Source organism: Cetorhinus maximus, chromosome 24, assembly GCF_964194155.1.
Source record: "Cetorhinus maximus chromosome 24, sCetMax3.hap1.1, whole genome shotgun sequence".
Classification (NCBI taxonomy): domain Eukaryota; kingdom Metazoa; phylum Chordata; class Chondrichthyes; order Lamniformes; family Cetorhinidae; genus Cetorhinus; species Cetorhinus maximus.
In genome coordinates, this window is record NC_135902.1 from 33,712,208 (window position 1) to 33,727,905 (window position 15,698).

The 15,698-nt window shown below is 42.0% G+C and overlaps 1 protein-coding gene across 1 annotated transcript in view; it reads right to left on the minus strand.

Annotated features, from left to right (window-relative positions):
* gps1 (G protein pathway suppressor 1) overlaps positions 1-11,903 on the minus strand; it is a 64,521-nt gene extending 52,618 nt beyond the window's left edge. The window contains exon 1 of the mRNA XM_078570978.1: positions 11,796-11,903. Within this exon, the coding sequence (XP_078427104.1) occupies positions 11,796-11,840 (45 nt within the window). The 5' untranslated portion in view covers positions 11,841-11,903. The remainder of the gene's footprint in view (positions 1-11,795) is intronic.
* Positions 11,904-15,698: the final 3,795 nt, after the last annotated feature.

Genomic DNA, 15,698 nt, shown 5'->3' on the forward strand with positions numbered 1-15,698 from the left:
CATAAAGCAACAGTGCAATAAATCATTAACAAAATTACAGTATTTGCAGGGCAGTTTGAGGATTGCAGAATTCACAGCATAATACTGCTGTTCTATAACTTGAGACAAAAGTTTACCTACACACTCAATAAGCAAATAAATTTTGCTTTATTCCACCCTTAGATGAAAAGCTTACATTTAAAAAAGGAAGAAATATTTTCCACCCAATTTAGCAGACAATACCTTGTTCCTTGTAGTGTCAACAAACAATAGTCGATTTGAAACAAAAATAAAAATGCCTGGAAAAACTCAGCAGGTCTGACAGCATCTGCGGAGAGGAACACAGTTAATGTTTCGAGTCCGTATGACTCTTCAATATTTGATTTTGACATGACACCCCTCACTGAAGAATGTTGGTGTAATTCTAACAATTAGCAAACAACAATTACAACTCTAAAGTCAATCACATTCAGCATTTTGGCTGGTGTGTGGCTTCGGCATCAAAAATTGATTAAATTTACCTGAGAAACTGGACCTATTTAGATCAAAACTATCTGCTTTATTTTTTTAAATTGCCTATAAAGGAAAATGCTCTTTTTATTAACCTGTAATATTTAATTGCCTAATTTTTAAAAAACTGGGTAATAGTGTGATGAGAATTTTTTGAAAGTTATACAAGCTTAATAGATGATGTAGTGAGATAACCAATGGTCTCAATTCCATCATTTTTTCATTTGTGTTTCTGGGATATAGACAACACTTAAAAAAGCAATTCATTTTAATCAATAATAACAACAAAAATGTATCCTGCAAATGCATGCTGCCTTCAACACTTAGGTGGCTTTGCAGCATCTTCAGCCTTTAGGATTGTAGTATCAATACTAATTACAATTCAAAAGTTGCATTGATGAGAAACAAAACTTACTTGGCATCATCGGGTAAAGATGCCAATAAGGTTTAGCAACCTGGGTAGAAACACTATAAACTGTTCACAAAACATTCCAGGAAAAAAAAGGAAGATGCTGTAACTGACTCAAATACAGTGTTGTAAAGGCCTTAAGCCTCCTGGAAGAAAACTACAAGAGATGTATCAGTGGACCAGTAGTATGTGAGCTAAGGATGCTCACTTCTTCAAGGCTCCTTCACATCGCCCATATTCTATAGTGATTAAAGAATAAACCTATAAGCTGAGCTGTATGGTTCCAAGGTTTTCTTCAGGATACAAGTTTATCAGCTTTGCTCTGAAAAGGTTTTTGTGGTTTTCAGACATTTTCCTGAATTTTAAGCACTGCTTCCTCTGACTATTAAACTGCAAATAATAAATATGCTCTTCCATATAAATTGACATTTTTACACTGATTCTTTCAATAAATTGTTGTTACCCAATTAGATAATTAAATAATTCAAATTAGATGAATAATTGTATTGCAACACTTAGACAAAGCTTCTTCCAAGATATAAATAGCCCCTTCACTCAGGTCATTCTCACCTCTATTCCAATTAAATCACTAACTTAAAGTCTAACAGCATCACAGCAAACCCATCAGGCACTTTGTTAATGTTTTACAAATAAATGGCAGTGTACAGAACAATTAATTGGATTGTGGCATTTTAACTTGGGTAAAAAGCCAGGGGAAGCTCTGCTTCAAAGATACTCCGTCTCTTATAGCACTCGTGCTAGACTGAGATAATGCATTACATCAATACCACTTCTAATGTAATGTTTAATCTTTTTGTCAGAGTTCATTTGGACTATGAGTCCTAAAGTTTACAGCTGGATTTTCTGCTCATTTTCATTATTCAAACCTCAAGCTTCTTCTAGGACCTAGTCTCACCTCCTAGCCCAAGCTGAGGGGTAAACTGGTAGTAGCGTTCAGGAACTGCTGCCATATGAAAGGTCTTAGAAGGAACTCAAAGCTTTATCAATCACCAAAGAATAGAACAGTGTATGAATTGCTTTTCTGGCATTAACACATATATGATATAAACAACATTGACTCTGAAACATATTCATATTAACAGTATGGTCTCCTATTGCAAACCAAAATGAAATCACGCATGAGCTGTGTGCTTTCTTCATCAACTTTCCTGGTGATCGAGGTACCTCATAGAGCAGAGTGCAGGCTGACAAGCTGGCGCTAAGGCTGAAATCTCCTGCCGTGCTATGTAGAAACAAGTCTGATCTACTGCTGTGAGGTGTCAGGTAAAGGTCTGACAGCGAAGAGGTGGCTGAGCTGGGAGTGGAGCTATCTCGACACCCTTCCTGACTATCTGCATTCCCTGCCCCTGAAACAGTGCTTGCCTGGGAAAGAGGAATGAAATTCTCAGTTACTACAGTTCTACACTTGTGCTCAGAATTCAAATATAATCCAGCTATAGCAATTCAAATTCAAGTTATCTAGCATTATAAAGCTACAATGTACACAATTGCAACTATATTATTTACAACATAAAATCCATTATCCATTCATATATTAAATGACTTGCATATAGTATGCACTTCATGCAAATATATTTGCTCCTTGTAACTTTCTCCATTACATTTCTATTGTTACAAAATAGCATATCCTCCAATTAAATATGAAATCTGCTACTTATTAAAAATTAAATTTTCCATCGTCTTTCAGATACCGTGCAACAGCCAGCAACAGAGAAGGCCATGATTGGAAAGGTATGGTTGGTGTATTCACATAACTAACCCCCACTCAATATATTCAAGTTGTTGTCAATCAAATTGCCAGAACTCAGGAGAAAGGATAGAAGTCAGCAGCATGAATATGACAATTGAAAGAATGCATTCTGCTGCAGACATGTGAATTATTTGATAGCAAAAGGCGTAATATCAAAAAATAACAAAGAAGTCTTGATTCCATATGTAAAATTTGGAAAGCAATTTGCAAAAACTCTAAAGACTGTTTCTTTAAGTAGACAAACATACAACTAATATTATTTAACTAAATGATACAGGCACAGCACATCACTCAGTTAAGACTGCACCAATCTCACCACAATGATTGCAACATTGATATTGATAACTAGCATTTAATTTATTAGCTAATGTACCGAGGCGAAGAAAACTTAAGGGACTTTGCCCTTTATTTATGTACCGATACTGAATCTATACTATAACTGCTTTAAAATAGTTAGTACAACTGTTGTCATTACATCATAATGTGCACCAAAGCATGAAACCTCAACTTCTCAAACTCAAACTCCTGAAATGGGTATGAATTAAGAAGCCCAAAGAACCACTAGGAAGCAGATAGCTTGTGAAAAATCACTATAAACTTCACTCTGACATAATAAAAAGCCAAAAAGGTACTTCTTGTTCCTTTTATACAAGACAGTTCATTGGCAAGCACTGAACTTTCATTGACACTGTAGGAGTTCACGAGTCTGATGCTAAACAAATTTCTGATTGAAAATAGCACTAGTCGATGAGACAAACTCTGAGCATTTACCAGATGTGTTGGTTGTCGCTGCACTTTGAACATAAGTCTGATAATTATTGTGAACAACTTTCAAAGCTGGCCACCCGTCATTCAGACTCACTCCCTTGTTAGTTGTGAGCATAGCCCTTCATCTGTTTATTTGACAGTAATCAAAATTTTCAACTACAAATATCAAGACATGGTCTCAATCATATTACAGCACAGTGATGAGGAAATATTTAATTTTGAAAGGCATAAATTAATAGCCTTCAATTATATGGCTGTGAGGTCAGCCAGAACTTTATTTTATTATTCATTCATGGAATGTGGATCTCGCTGGCTAGGCCAGCATTTATCGCCCATCCTTAACAGACCTTGAGAAAGTGGTGGTGGTGTGCAACTTTCTTGAACCACTGCAGTCCACAGTGCTGTTGAGGGGTGGGGTTCCAGGATTCTGACCCAGTGACAGTGAAGAAATTGCGATATAGTTCCAAGTTAGGATGGTGCATGGCTTGAAAGGGTACTAGCAGGTGGTGGTGTTCCCATGCATCTGCTGTCCTTGTCCTGCTAGGTGGTAGAGGTCAAGGGTTTCAAAGGTGCTGTTAAAGGAGCCTTGGTGAGTTGCTGAAGTGCATCTTGTAGATTGTACACACTGCTGCCACTGTGCATTGGTGGTGGAGGGAGTGAATATTGAAGATGCTGGATTGGGTGCTAATCAACCAGGCTGCTTTATCCTGGATGTGTCAAGCTTCTTGAGCGTTGTTGGAGCTGCACTCATCCAGGCAAGTGAACAGTGTTCTACCACGAATGGTGCTGAACATTATTCAATCACATCTGAACATCCCCGCTTCTGACCTTATGATGGAAGGAAGGTCATTGATGAAGCAGCTGAAGATGGTTGGCCCTAGGACACTACCCTGAGGAACTCCTGCAGTGATGTCCTGGGACTGAGACGATTGACCTCCAACAACCACAACCATGTTCCTCTGTGCTAGGTATGACTCCAACCAGTGAAGAGTTTCCCCCCTGATTCTCATTGACTTCAGTTTTATTCAGGCTTCAAATACTGCCTTGATATTAAGGGCAGTCACTCTCACCTCACTTCTTGAGTTCAGCTATTTTGTCCATGTTTGGACTAAGGCTGTAATGAGGTCAGAAGCTGAGTGGCCCTGGCGGAGCTGAAACTGAGCATCTGTGAGCAAGTTATTGCTGAGTAAAAACAAAAAGCTCACGCCTTCTCCTCCTTCCCAGAAACATGATAGGGTCCCCCTTGTCCTCACTTATCACCCCACCAGCCTCCGCATTCAAAGGATCATCCTCCGCCATTTCCGCCAACTCCAGCATGATGCCACCACCAAACACATCTTCCCTTCAACCCCCCTGGCGGCATTCCGTAGGGATCGTTCCCTCCGGGACACCCTGGTCCACTCCTCCATCACCCCATACTCCTCAACCCCCACCTATGGTACCTCCCCATGCCCACGCAGAAGATGCAACACCTGCCCCTTCACTTCCTCTCTCCTCACCGTCCAAGGGCCCAAACACTCCTTTCAAGTGAAGCAGCATTTCACTTGCATTTCCCCTAACTTAGTCTACTGCATTCGTTGCTCCCAATGCGGTCTCCTCTACATTGGGGAGACCAAACGCAAACTGGGCGACCGCTTTGCGGAACACCTGCGGTCTGTCTGCAAGAAAGACCCAAACCTCCCTGTCGCTTGCCATTTTAACACTCCACCCTGTTCTCTTGCCCACATGTCTGTCCTTGGCTTGCTGCATTGTTCCAGTGAAGCCCAACGCAAACTGGAGGAACAGCACCTCATCTTCCGACTAGGCACTTTACAGCCTTCCGGGCTGAATATTGAATTCAACAACTTTAGATCTTAAACTCCCCCTCCCCCCATCCCCACCCCGTTTCTTCCCCCTCCCTTTTTTTTCTTCAATAATTTATATAGATTCTTCTTTTCCCACCTATTTCCATTATTTTTAAATCTACAACTAATACTTTGTTAGTCTTTCCACCCCACCCCCACTAGAGCTGTACCTTGAGTATCCTGCCATCCATTCTTAATTAGCACTTTTCTTAGATAATATCACCACCTTCAACACCTCTTTGATCCTTTTGTCTGTGACATCTTTTGATTATCTGCTCCTATCACTGCTTGCTTATCCCTACAACCACCCCACCCTCAACTTCTCTCTCCCCCCGCCCCCCCACCTTAGACCAGCTTATATTTCACCTCTCTCCTAACTATACTTCAGTTCTGCCGAAGGGTCATGAGGACTCGATACGTCAACTGTTTTCTTCTCCACCGATGCTGCCAGACCTGCTGAGTTTTTCCAGGTAATTCTGTTTTTGTATTGCTGAGTAAATGTCACTTGATAATATTGTCAGCGGCTCTTTCCATCACTTTGTTGATAATGGAGAGTAGGCTGATGGCGCAGTAAATGGCCAGATTGGATTTGTCCTGGTATTTTTTTTGTGGACAGGACATACCTGGGCAATTTTCCTCATTGCCAGGTAGAAGTCAGTGCTGTTGCTGTACCGGAACAGCTTGGCTTAGGGCGCAGCTGGTTCTGGAGCACAAATCTTCAGTACTATTGTCGGAATGTTGCGAGGGCCTTTAGAGTATCCAGTACCTTCAGTCATATCTTGATATCATGTGGTGTGAATTGAATTGGTCGAAGACTGGCAACTGTGATGCTGGGGATCACAGGAGGAGGCTGAGATGAATCAGCCACTCGGCACTTCTGGCTGAAGATGGCTGCAAATGCTTCAGCCTTCTCTTTTGCACTGATGTGCTGGGCTCCCCCACCATTGAGGATGGGGATATTTGTGGAGCTTCCTCCTCTAGTTAGTTGTTTAATTGTCCACCACCATTCACGACTGGATGTGGCAGGGCTGCAGAGCTTGGATCTGATCCGTTGGTATAGGATCGCTTAGCTCTGTTTATTGCATGCTGCTTCCGCTGTCTGGCATGCAAGTAATCCTGTATTATAGCCTCACCAGATTAGCACCTCAATTTTAGGTATGCTTAGTGCTGCTGCTGGCATGCCCTCCTGCACATTTTACTGAACCAGGGCTGATCAACCCAGGCTTAATAGTAACAGTAGAGTGGGGTTATGCTGAGCCTTGAGGTTACAGACTGTGTTTGTATACAATTCTGCTGCTTTTGATGGCCCCCAGCACATCACTGTTACTCAATTTTGTGTTGTCATATCTATTTGAAATCTATCCCATTTAGCATGGCATTGTGCTACACAACATGGAGGGTATCCTCAATGTGAAGAAGGGACTTCGTTTCCACGAGGGCTGTGTGGTGGTCACGCCCATGAGCTGTCATGGGCAGATGCATCCATGACAGGTAGATTGGTGAGGGTGAGGTCAAGTATACTTTTCCCTCTTGTTGGTTCCCTAACCACCTGAAGACCCAGTCTAGCATTTATGCCCTTAAGGACTCGGCCAACTCTGTCAGTAGTGACACTACCAAGCTACTCTCGGTGATGGACATTGAAGTCCCCCGCCCAGAGCGCATCCTGTGCCCTAGCCACCCTCGCTGCCTCCTCCAAGTGGCGCTCAACACGGAGGGCTACTGATTCATCAGATGGGGGCGCGGTAGGTGGTAATCAACAGGAAGTTTCCTTGCCCATGTTTGACCCGATGCCATGAGACTTCATGGGGTCCAGAGACGATGTTGAGAACCGCCAGGGCAACTCCTCCCCAACTGTGCTGCCACCTCTGGTGTGTCTGTCCTGTCATTGGGACATGGCATTCCAGGGATAGTGATGCCTGGGATATTGTCTGTAAAATATGATTCCATGAGTATGACTACGTCAGGCTGTTGCTTGAGTAGTCTAGGAGACAGCTCTCCCAATTTTGGCACAAGCCCCCAGGTGTTAGTAAGAAGGACTTTGCAGGGTTGACAGGGTTGGGTTTGCCATTGTCATTTCCGGTGCCTAGTTTAATTCCTTGTCATCTGTCTGGTTTCTTTCCTTTCTCACTTCTCTGTAGCAGTATGATACAACTGAGTGACTTACTAGGTCATTTCTGAGACTTTACAGTGTCGACAGGGCTGTTGTCATTTTCGGTGCCTAGGTCAATGTCAGGCAGTCCACCCAGTTGCATTATTCCTTTTAGACTTTGTAGCTTGTGTAGGCCATTTCAGAGGGCATTTAAGAGTCAACTACATTGCTGTGGATCTGCAGTCACACGTAGGCCAGACCAGGTAAGGGCAGCCATTTCCTTCCCTGAAGGACATTAGTGAACCAGATGGGTGTTTACGACAATCAACAATGGTTTCATGGTCACTATTAAACTAGCTTTTTAATTCCAGATTTGAATTTAAATTCCACCAGCTGCCATGGTGGAACTTGAACGCATGTCCCAGAGTGCTAGCCTGGGTCTCTGGATTACTAGTCTAGTGACGTTACCACTTTGCCACTGCCTCCCCCTCTAAAACCATAGAAACAAAATATATTCAATAATTAAGTTTGAAGTAGGTTTAAATCTTCATTTATATCAAATATAGTCTCTGTTCTACACTTTCCACCCTCAGTGGCAGCATCCAAAGGCATAGCGTTAATTTTCACATGTACGCTGATGACACCAGCTCTACCTCACCACCATCTCTCTCGACTCCTCCACTGTTGCTAAATTACAAGACCGCTTATCCACCACATAGTACTGGATGAGCAGAAATTTCCTCCAATTAAATATAGGGAAGACTGAAGCCATTGTTTTCAGTTCCTCCAAAATACATTCCCTGGCTACCCTGGCAAACAGTCTGAGATTAAGCCAATCTGTTCATCACCACATTTGATCCCAAGATGAGCTTCCGTCCTCATCTTCATGTCATCACTAATGCTGCCAATTTCTACTCCCATATCATTGCCTGACTTTGCTCCTGTCTCAGCTCATCTGCTGAGACCCTTATTTGTGCCTTTGTTACTTCTAGACTTGGCTATTCCAATGCATTTCTGGCAGGTCTCCCACATTCTAGCTCCCATAAACTTGAGGCCATCCAAAACTCTGCTTCCCGTGTATAAACCCGCAAGTCCCAGTCCCCGATCACCCCTGAGCTCGCTGACCTACATTTGTGCCCGATCAAGCAGCATCTTGATTTTAAAATTCTCACTCGTTTCCAAATCCCTCCTTGGCCATACTCCTCCCTACCTCTCTAATCTCCTCCAGCCCCATAACCATCCACAATATCTGCATTCCCCAAATTCTGGCCTCTCATGTATTCCCAATTATGCTCCTTCCATCATTGGTGGCCATGCCTCCAGTTGCCTAGGCCCCAAGCTCTGGAATACCTTCCCTACACCACTCTGCCTCTCTACTTCATTTTCCTTCTTTAGGAAACTCCTTAAAACATACCTCTTTGACTAACCTTTTGGTCATCGACCTAATATCTCTTTATATGGCTCAGTGTCACACTTTGTTTTATAAAGCTCCTCTGAAGCGCTTTGGGACCTTTCATTACAGTAAAGGTGTTATATAAACATAAGTTGATTTGATGATCACTCTTTACATGCCATATAAGGAGCGAGAATTGCCATTTTTTAAAATAACCTTTTTTTCATTTAATATCTGATAGTACTAGTTAGAGGGGTAGACAACCACAAATTCAAGAGGTATTCTTGTCACTCTTACACAATATGCTGTGCTGTTAAATGTTTAGTAGCTAAACTGTTGAGATAGTCACTAAAGTTGTTCAAGACCCCACTTCAGTAGCATTAAACATTAGTTGTCTATGGTTTCCTTCTGAGAACGTTGCAATAAACTTTCTCTACAATATATCCCACTTTAAATCATGAGGCATCTGAACAGCCATAATATCAAGTTAATGTGAAAAAACCACACCCTTCACAAATAAATAAAATGAGAAAAGTCACTGAGAACAGAAGGAAGAGATAGGAGGGAAGAACAAGGTCCGTCGAAAAGATGATTTGAGAGAAGTGCAAAGGCCAAGGTTTAGGGAAGGGGTTTCAAAGAGTTTCAAATATCGTGTTGGATTAGGTAGTGGGCCCAGATCATAGCATGATTTAATATTGTGGAGATGAAAGTAAGTACCCTAGATGATAGAAAAAAAACTTTAATTTAAAACAAAAGTCCGTGACAAACAAAATCACAGGCCTGCAAGCAGGTAGCCGGTAGAAAAAGTGGTCCTGCTGCTTCAGCCTGAGACACTAACCATAGTAGATAGCAAACATTGCCATAATCAATGGCAAGCATGTAGAATTTGTGGTGGGGGCTATAACTAATGGCTTCAGTCTTCTTAAAGTTGAGCTAAAGGAAATAATGATTAATCCTGGATGTCAGACGGCATGGAGACAGTCGAGAGAAGTACACTAGGGGTAGATCTTGCTATCATCAACTTCTATGTGAAAGCTGATGCTTTGCCTATGGATGATATTACCAAGGCCCAGTGTTTAGAAAAGGACAATGAGAGAACCAAAGATGGATTGTTAGGGGCCTCAAAGGTGGCAATATGAGGGAGGGAAGAAAAGTAATTGCTAGAGATGCACTGACTGCAGTTGGATTGATAGGAATGGAACCATGGGACTTCCGTGGAGCTGGATGTGGAAAACACACATTAATGGTTGGCCTTATTAACCATATTAAACACTAGAGGAAAAGGTATCTCAGTAACAGATGATGTCATTCATGACATTGGCAAGGCCCAAGCTGGAGGGATTTGAATGGGAAGTTTTGGCAGAGAAAGGTATGGAACTGGAAGACAGTGACACACCGACATAGCAGAGACCTATTAGATGCGATGGGAAGTAAAACGGCTACACATTCCTACAAAATATTTTAACACTGACTTTATTTCTAGACATATAACGAGAGAGTTGCATTTATTAAAAAACAAACAATTCCTTCCATCCCTGTTCAACAGAATAATTAGGAGAAATAGTTGCTTATCCAATAAAAACTGTCCAGGACAAAAGTTTTCACTTCAATACCACTACACGATATTAGCAACAAATTCCAAGAATAAAGCCTGACTGAAAATTTATATTCAAACTCCAGATAGGCTTGCAGTTTGCTCCATTTTGAGTAGCAGGATCCCCTTTTCAACTACCTACTTGTTCTTCATAAATTCAACAGCAAAGTGGGGAAGTAAGAGAGCTTTGTTAAACAGGTTAAACACCTTAGCCCAAAAATATAGATGCAAAACACGGCAGTCTCATTAAATATAAAGATATTCACAGTTTAAATTACAAAGCCAAAAATACAATTGTTTTTGCATTTCAGTGACAACCATGCACATTGTTTACATTATAAAGAGAGGTTTTGAAATTGTGTTAAAAGAAATTCTCAGCATAGAACTAATTTAATAAGGGCACAATGCCAAATGACACAAGTGGGCATATTTAGGTAATCTTATGTCAGAAAATGTAATCACACTTAGCACATTCCTCAGTCAATTATCCCACATTACAAAATATTTCATGGATTTTACTAGGCATTTCGCAGGGGACTTCCATGATCTAGGATACCTTACATGAGTCATAATATTTAGCGTCTCTTAAACAGAGAAAACAAAAAAAGGGCAATTAGTTTTTTCAAATAGATTCATGAGGTGTGGGCGTCGCTGACAAGGTCAGCATTTGTCACCCATCCTTAATTGGCCTGGAACTGGTCACTAGTCTTTGTTAGGCCATTTCAAAGGGCAGTTAAGAGTCAACCATGTTGCTCTGGATCTAGAGTCACATGTAGGCCAGGCCAGGTAGGACATTAGTGAACCAGCTAGGTTTTTACAACAATTAATGATAGTTTCATGTTCACCATTATCAGACTAGCTATTTAATTCCAGAATTTTTTATTAATCAATTGAATTTATTAATTGAATTTAAATTCCACCAGCTGTAACAGAGGGATTTGATCCTGTGCCCCCACAGCCTTAGCCAGCAGTCCAGTGACATTACCACTACATCACCGTCTTTCTTAAATTACATTGAACACTAAGCCATATAAAACTGTGGACAAGAAATACCGTAGCTTTAAGGTTCTATTCCAGGATGCAGGAGCTCAGCCAGGAAGCCTGTACCTTTAGGCCCATTCTCAGGCAACACTTTCTCCAGGCTCTATCTGGTAAAGCAGGTTAAGACGAACCAAAACTAGATTCTGGGGTCTCAAGCACTCAGGTTCGGGACTCAGAGCAAAACCGTGCGCATCCACAGCGCAGAAACAGCAAAAGGTGCCTTGGTAACAGGTTCATTCTGGCTCTATCAGCCAGCAACCAACTGTCATGTTCCCCTCAGTTCAGCATCGTTCGCCACGGCACAATCCCTTCTTATTACTTCACATGGAGACCCTCCTTTCCTCTTCCCACCGCACTATAATCTACCCTTTGATCGGACGGCAGCGGGGCTTTTTACCTGAAAATTTAACACTTGAACGGGAAGTGGCATCTTCTCCCTCATTCAGCAACTCTCAGCAGCCACAGAGCAGCTCCGCATCCGGGCACTCTCATCACCGGGGTGAAAGGTCAATGGAAGCACGCCCGCGCGTCATGACGTCTTTGGCCCCAGAAACGTCTGCGTGTCTTTGGAACGATGCCCCGCACAAACATGGCGGCGCAGCCCTATTTTTCTGACCAGCGCTCCAGGTTGGTAAACCTGCATCCTTAATTTTGCGGTTTCAGCATTTTATACGCGAGCCAGTTGCAATAAAATAAAAGAGGATTTAAAACGGTTTCAGAAAAAGATCGGGTTTGGAATCATAAAGGGCATATAACTGGTTCTCGTTTACTCATTATAGGTGTACATAATCAAAATACAAGAATTCATAACTATTGGGTATGTGAGGCGTTCTCAGGAGGTCAGAGGAATAATCAGAATCGCCGTCAATCTGTCGTTAGGTTTCATTTTGCATTTGTGCACCGAAACTTTTGAAAACATTTTCTACAATTGGTTTTGGTTAGCTGACACGTTTCAAAGGGACAATTTTTAGGGCGTCTGAAAACATTTTGCACCTAATTAATTATTTTTGAAGTGTGGTAACCTAAATATGTCAATTTTAAAATAGTTATGTGGGTAAGGCACTATTGATTCAGGAACAGAAATAAAAATAAGTAGTTAGCAGCACATATGAAATTTGTCACTGGGGAAAAGAGAACTAACAAGTGGGAAAAACCTAGTTGATGTCATCACCAATCTACCTGTTGCAGATGCATCTGTTCATGACAATATGGGTAGGAGTTACCACCGCACAGACGAAGTCCAGTCTCCACACTGAGGATGCCCTGTATTGTGTTGTGTGGCATTATCACCATGCTAAATGGGATAGATTCAGAAAAGTTCTAGCAGCTCAAAATTGGGTATCCATGAGACACCATGGGGCATCAGCAGCAGAATTGTATTTAACCAGAATCTGTAACCTCATGGCCAGGCATATCCCTCATTCTACCATTACCATTGAACCAGGAAACCTAGTTCAAACCTGGTTCTATGAGGGGTGTAGGAGAGCGTGCCAGGACCAGCACCAGGCATACCTAAAAATAAGGTGCCAACCTAGTGAAGTTGCAACACAGGACTACGTGCATGCTAAACAATGCAAGCAGCATGCTGTAGACAGAGCTAAGCGGTCCCACAACCAGCAGATCAAAACTCTGCACTCCTGCCACATCTGGTCGTGAATGGTGGTGGGCAATTAAACTAACCAAAGGAGGAGCCTTGATGAAGATCCCCATCCTAAATGATGGCAGAGTCCAGCATGTCAGCACAAGAGACAGGGCTAAAGTATTTGCAACCTTCAGCCGAAAGTGGTGAGTAGATGATCCATCTCAGCCTCTTTCTAAGATGCTTAGCATCACAGATGCCAGCCTTCAGGCAAATTGAATCACTCCACATGATATCAAGAAATGGGTGAATGCACTGCATATAGCAAAGGCAATGGACCTTGACAACCTCCCAGCAGCAGTACTGAAGACTTATTCAGGATGCTCCAGTACAGCTACAACCCTGACACCTACCCAACAATGTGAAAACTTGGTATGTCCTGTCCACAAAAAGCAGAACAAATCCAACACAACCAATTACCATCCCACCAGTCTACTGTAAATCATTCAAAGTGATGGAAGGCGTTATTGACAGTGCTATCAAGTCAGCTGCTCACCGATGCTCATTTTGGGTTCCGCCAGGGCCACTCAGCTCTAAACATCATTACAGCTTTCGTCCAAACATGGACAAAAGAGCTGAATTTCACAAGTGTGGTGAAAGTGACTGCCCTTGATATCTAGGCAGCATTTGACCAAGTGTGGCATCAAGGATCCCTAGCAAAGTTGAAGTTAAAGGGAATCAGAAAACTCTCCTCTAGTTGGAGTCATATCTAGAGCAGTGACAGATGGTTGTGGTTGTTGGAGGTCAATCACCTCAGTCCCAGGAAAGCACTGCAGCATTTCCTCAGGATAGTGTCCTAGGCCCAACCATCTTCAGCTGCTTCATCAATGACCTTCCCTCCAAAATGAGGTCTGAAGTAGGGATGTTCGTGGATGATTGCACAGTTTCAGTACCATTCACAGCTCCTCAGATACTGAAGACGTCCGCATGCAGCAAGATTTGGACAACATTTTGGCTTGGGCTGAAAAGTAACAAGTGGCATTCACGCCACACAATTTCCAGGCAATGACCATTGCCAACATGAGAGAATTGAACCATCTCCCCTGGACTTTCAATGGCATTACCATTGCTGAATCCCCCACCATCAACATCCTAAGGCTCACCATTGGTCAGAAACTTAAATGGACCAGCCACATAAATTCGGTGGCTACAAGAGCAGGTCAAGGGCTGGAAATTCTGCAGAGAGTAACTCATTTCCTGACTCCCCAAAACCTGTCTGCTATCTAGGGGCATAAGTCAGGAGTGTGCTGGAATACTCTTCATTTGCATGGATGAGTGCAGCTTCAGCATCACTCAACACTTCAACACCTTCCAGGACAAACCAGCCCATCAGCAACCCATTCACCAGCTTAAACGTTCACTCCTTCCACTAGTGGTGCATAGTAGCAGCAGTGTGCACCATCCACAAGATGCACTGCAGCAACTTACCAAAGCTCCTTCAACGTTGCCTTCCAAACCTGTGACCCTTGCGACCTAGAAGAACAAGGACATCAGACACGCGGGAACACCAGCATCTGCAAGTTCCCCTCCAAGTCACAAACCATCTTGACTTGGAACTATGTCGCTATTCCTTCACTGCTGCTGGATCAAAATCCTGGAACTCCTTCCCTAATAGTACTATGGGTGTACTTACACCAGATGGATTGCAGCAGTTCAAGAAGGTGGCTCACCACCACCTTCTCACGAGGAATTAAGGATAGACAATAAATGCTTGCCTTGCCAGCGACATTCACACCCCACAAATTCAATTTTAAAAAACATCATAATTATTGTTGTTGGTCTGATTTACAGATGCAGACGATTGAATACTATGGAACACAAATGGTTCCTGTTCTTCTGGGGACATGGAAAATGACATTTGTAGAATCCTGTTGGTCAGGGCTGAAAAATGTAGGTTGTGAGGTTAGGTTGCCATTCTGAAATTTCATAAAGCCTCACCTTCTTGAATGCTTCATTCCATCCTTCAGTTTAAATAAGTAATCAGAGCCCATGATAGGCAAACTCCAAGTTTTGACAGTTCAATAGACATTCTTTATTCAATTTTTTTTTTTGGTTTTAACCTATATAATAAAAATAAATTTGAGCTTTGTCCAGCTCTCAGACAGCACACTAGATGGAGTGTTTCTCAGAAGCAGGATCTTCCACCTAATGGATGAAAACAGCTGGCCACCCATCTCATTACAAATCTAGTTTCTGTTGGCTAATGAATATTGATAACAACCGTAGAAGTGCTGGAATGTCTCAACCTCTGAACTGAATACTATACATGAGAATCGAAGCAAAGAAAAATAACGTAAAAAAAAGACTAAACTTAAATAAGAAGAAAGTATTGTGAAGACAAAGGAGACTGGGGATGAAAATGGAGATGTATAAATCAATACAATTTGGTTTTTTTTGATTTACACTGAGAATTGGTAAATGCTGAAGAAAAGTATGCCTGAATAAATGTGTATTTATGCAAACGATCCCTAGTTATTAATGGAGCAAAATGGAATATAAACCAGGATGCAAAATGTATTTTAACTATTCACTGAACACAGAAACGCAGCTCTGGCTTCTCTATCTTATAAGAGTCAGTGTTGCAGATTTATAGCAAACAATTTTTCCAGATGTTATATGGTTTAAAAAAAAAGCAGTGTAGACGGGTAAAAAGCAGATGTA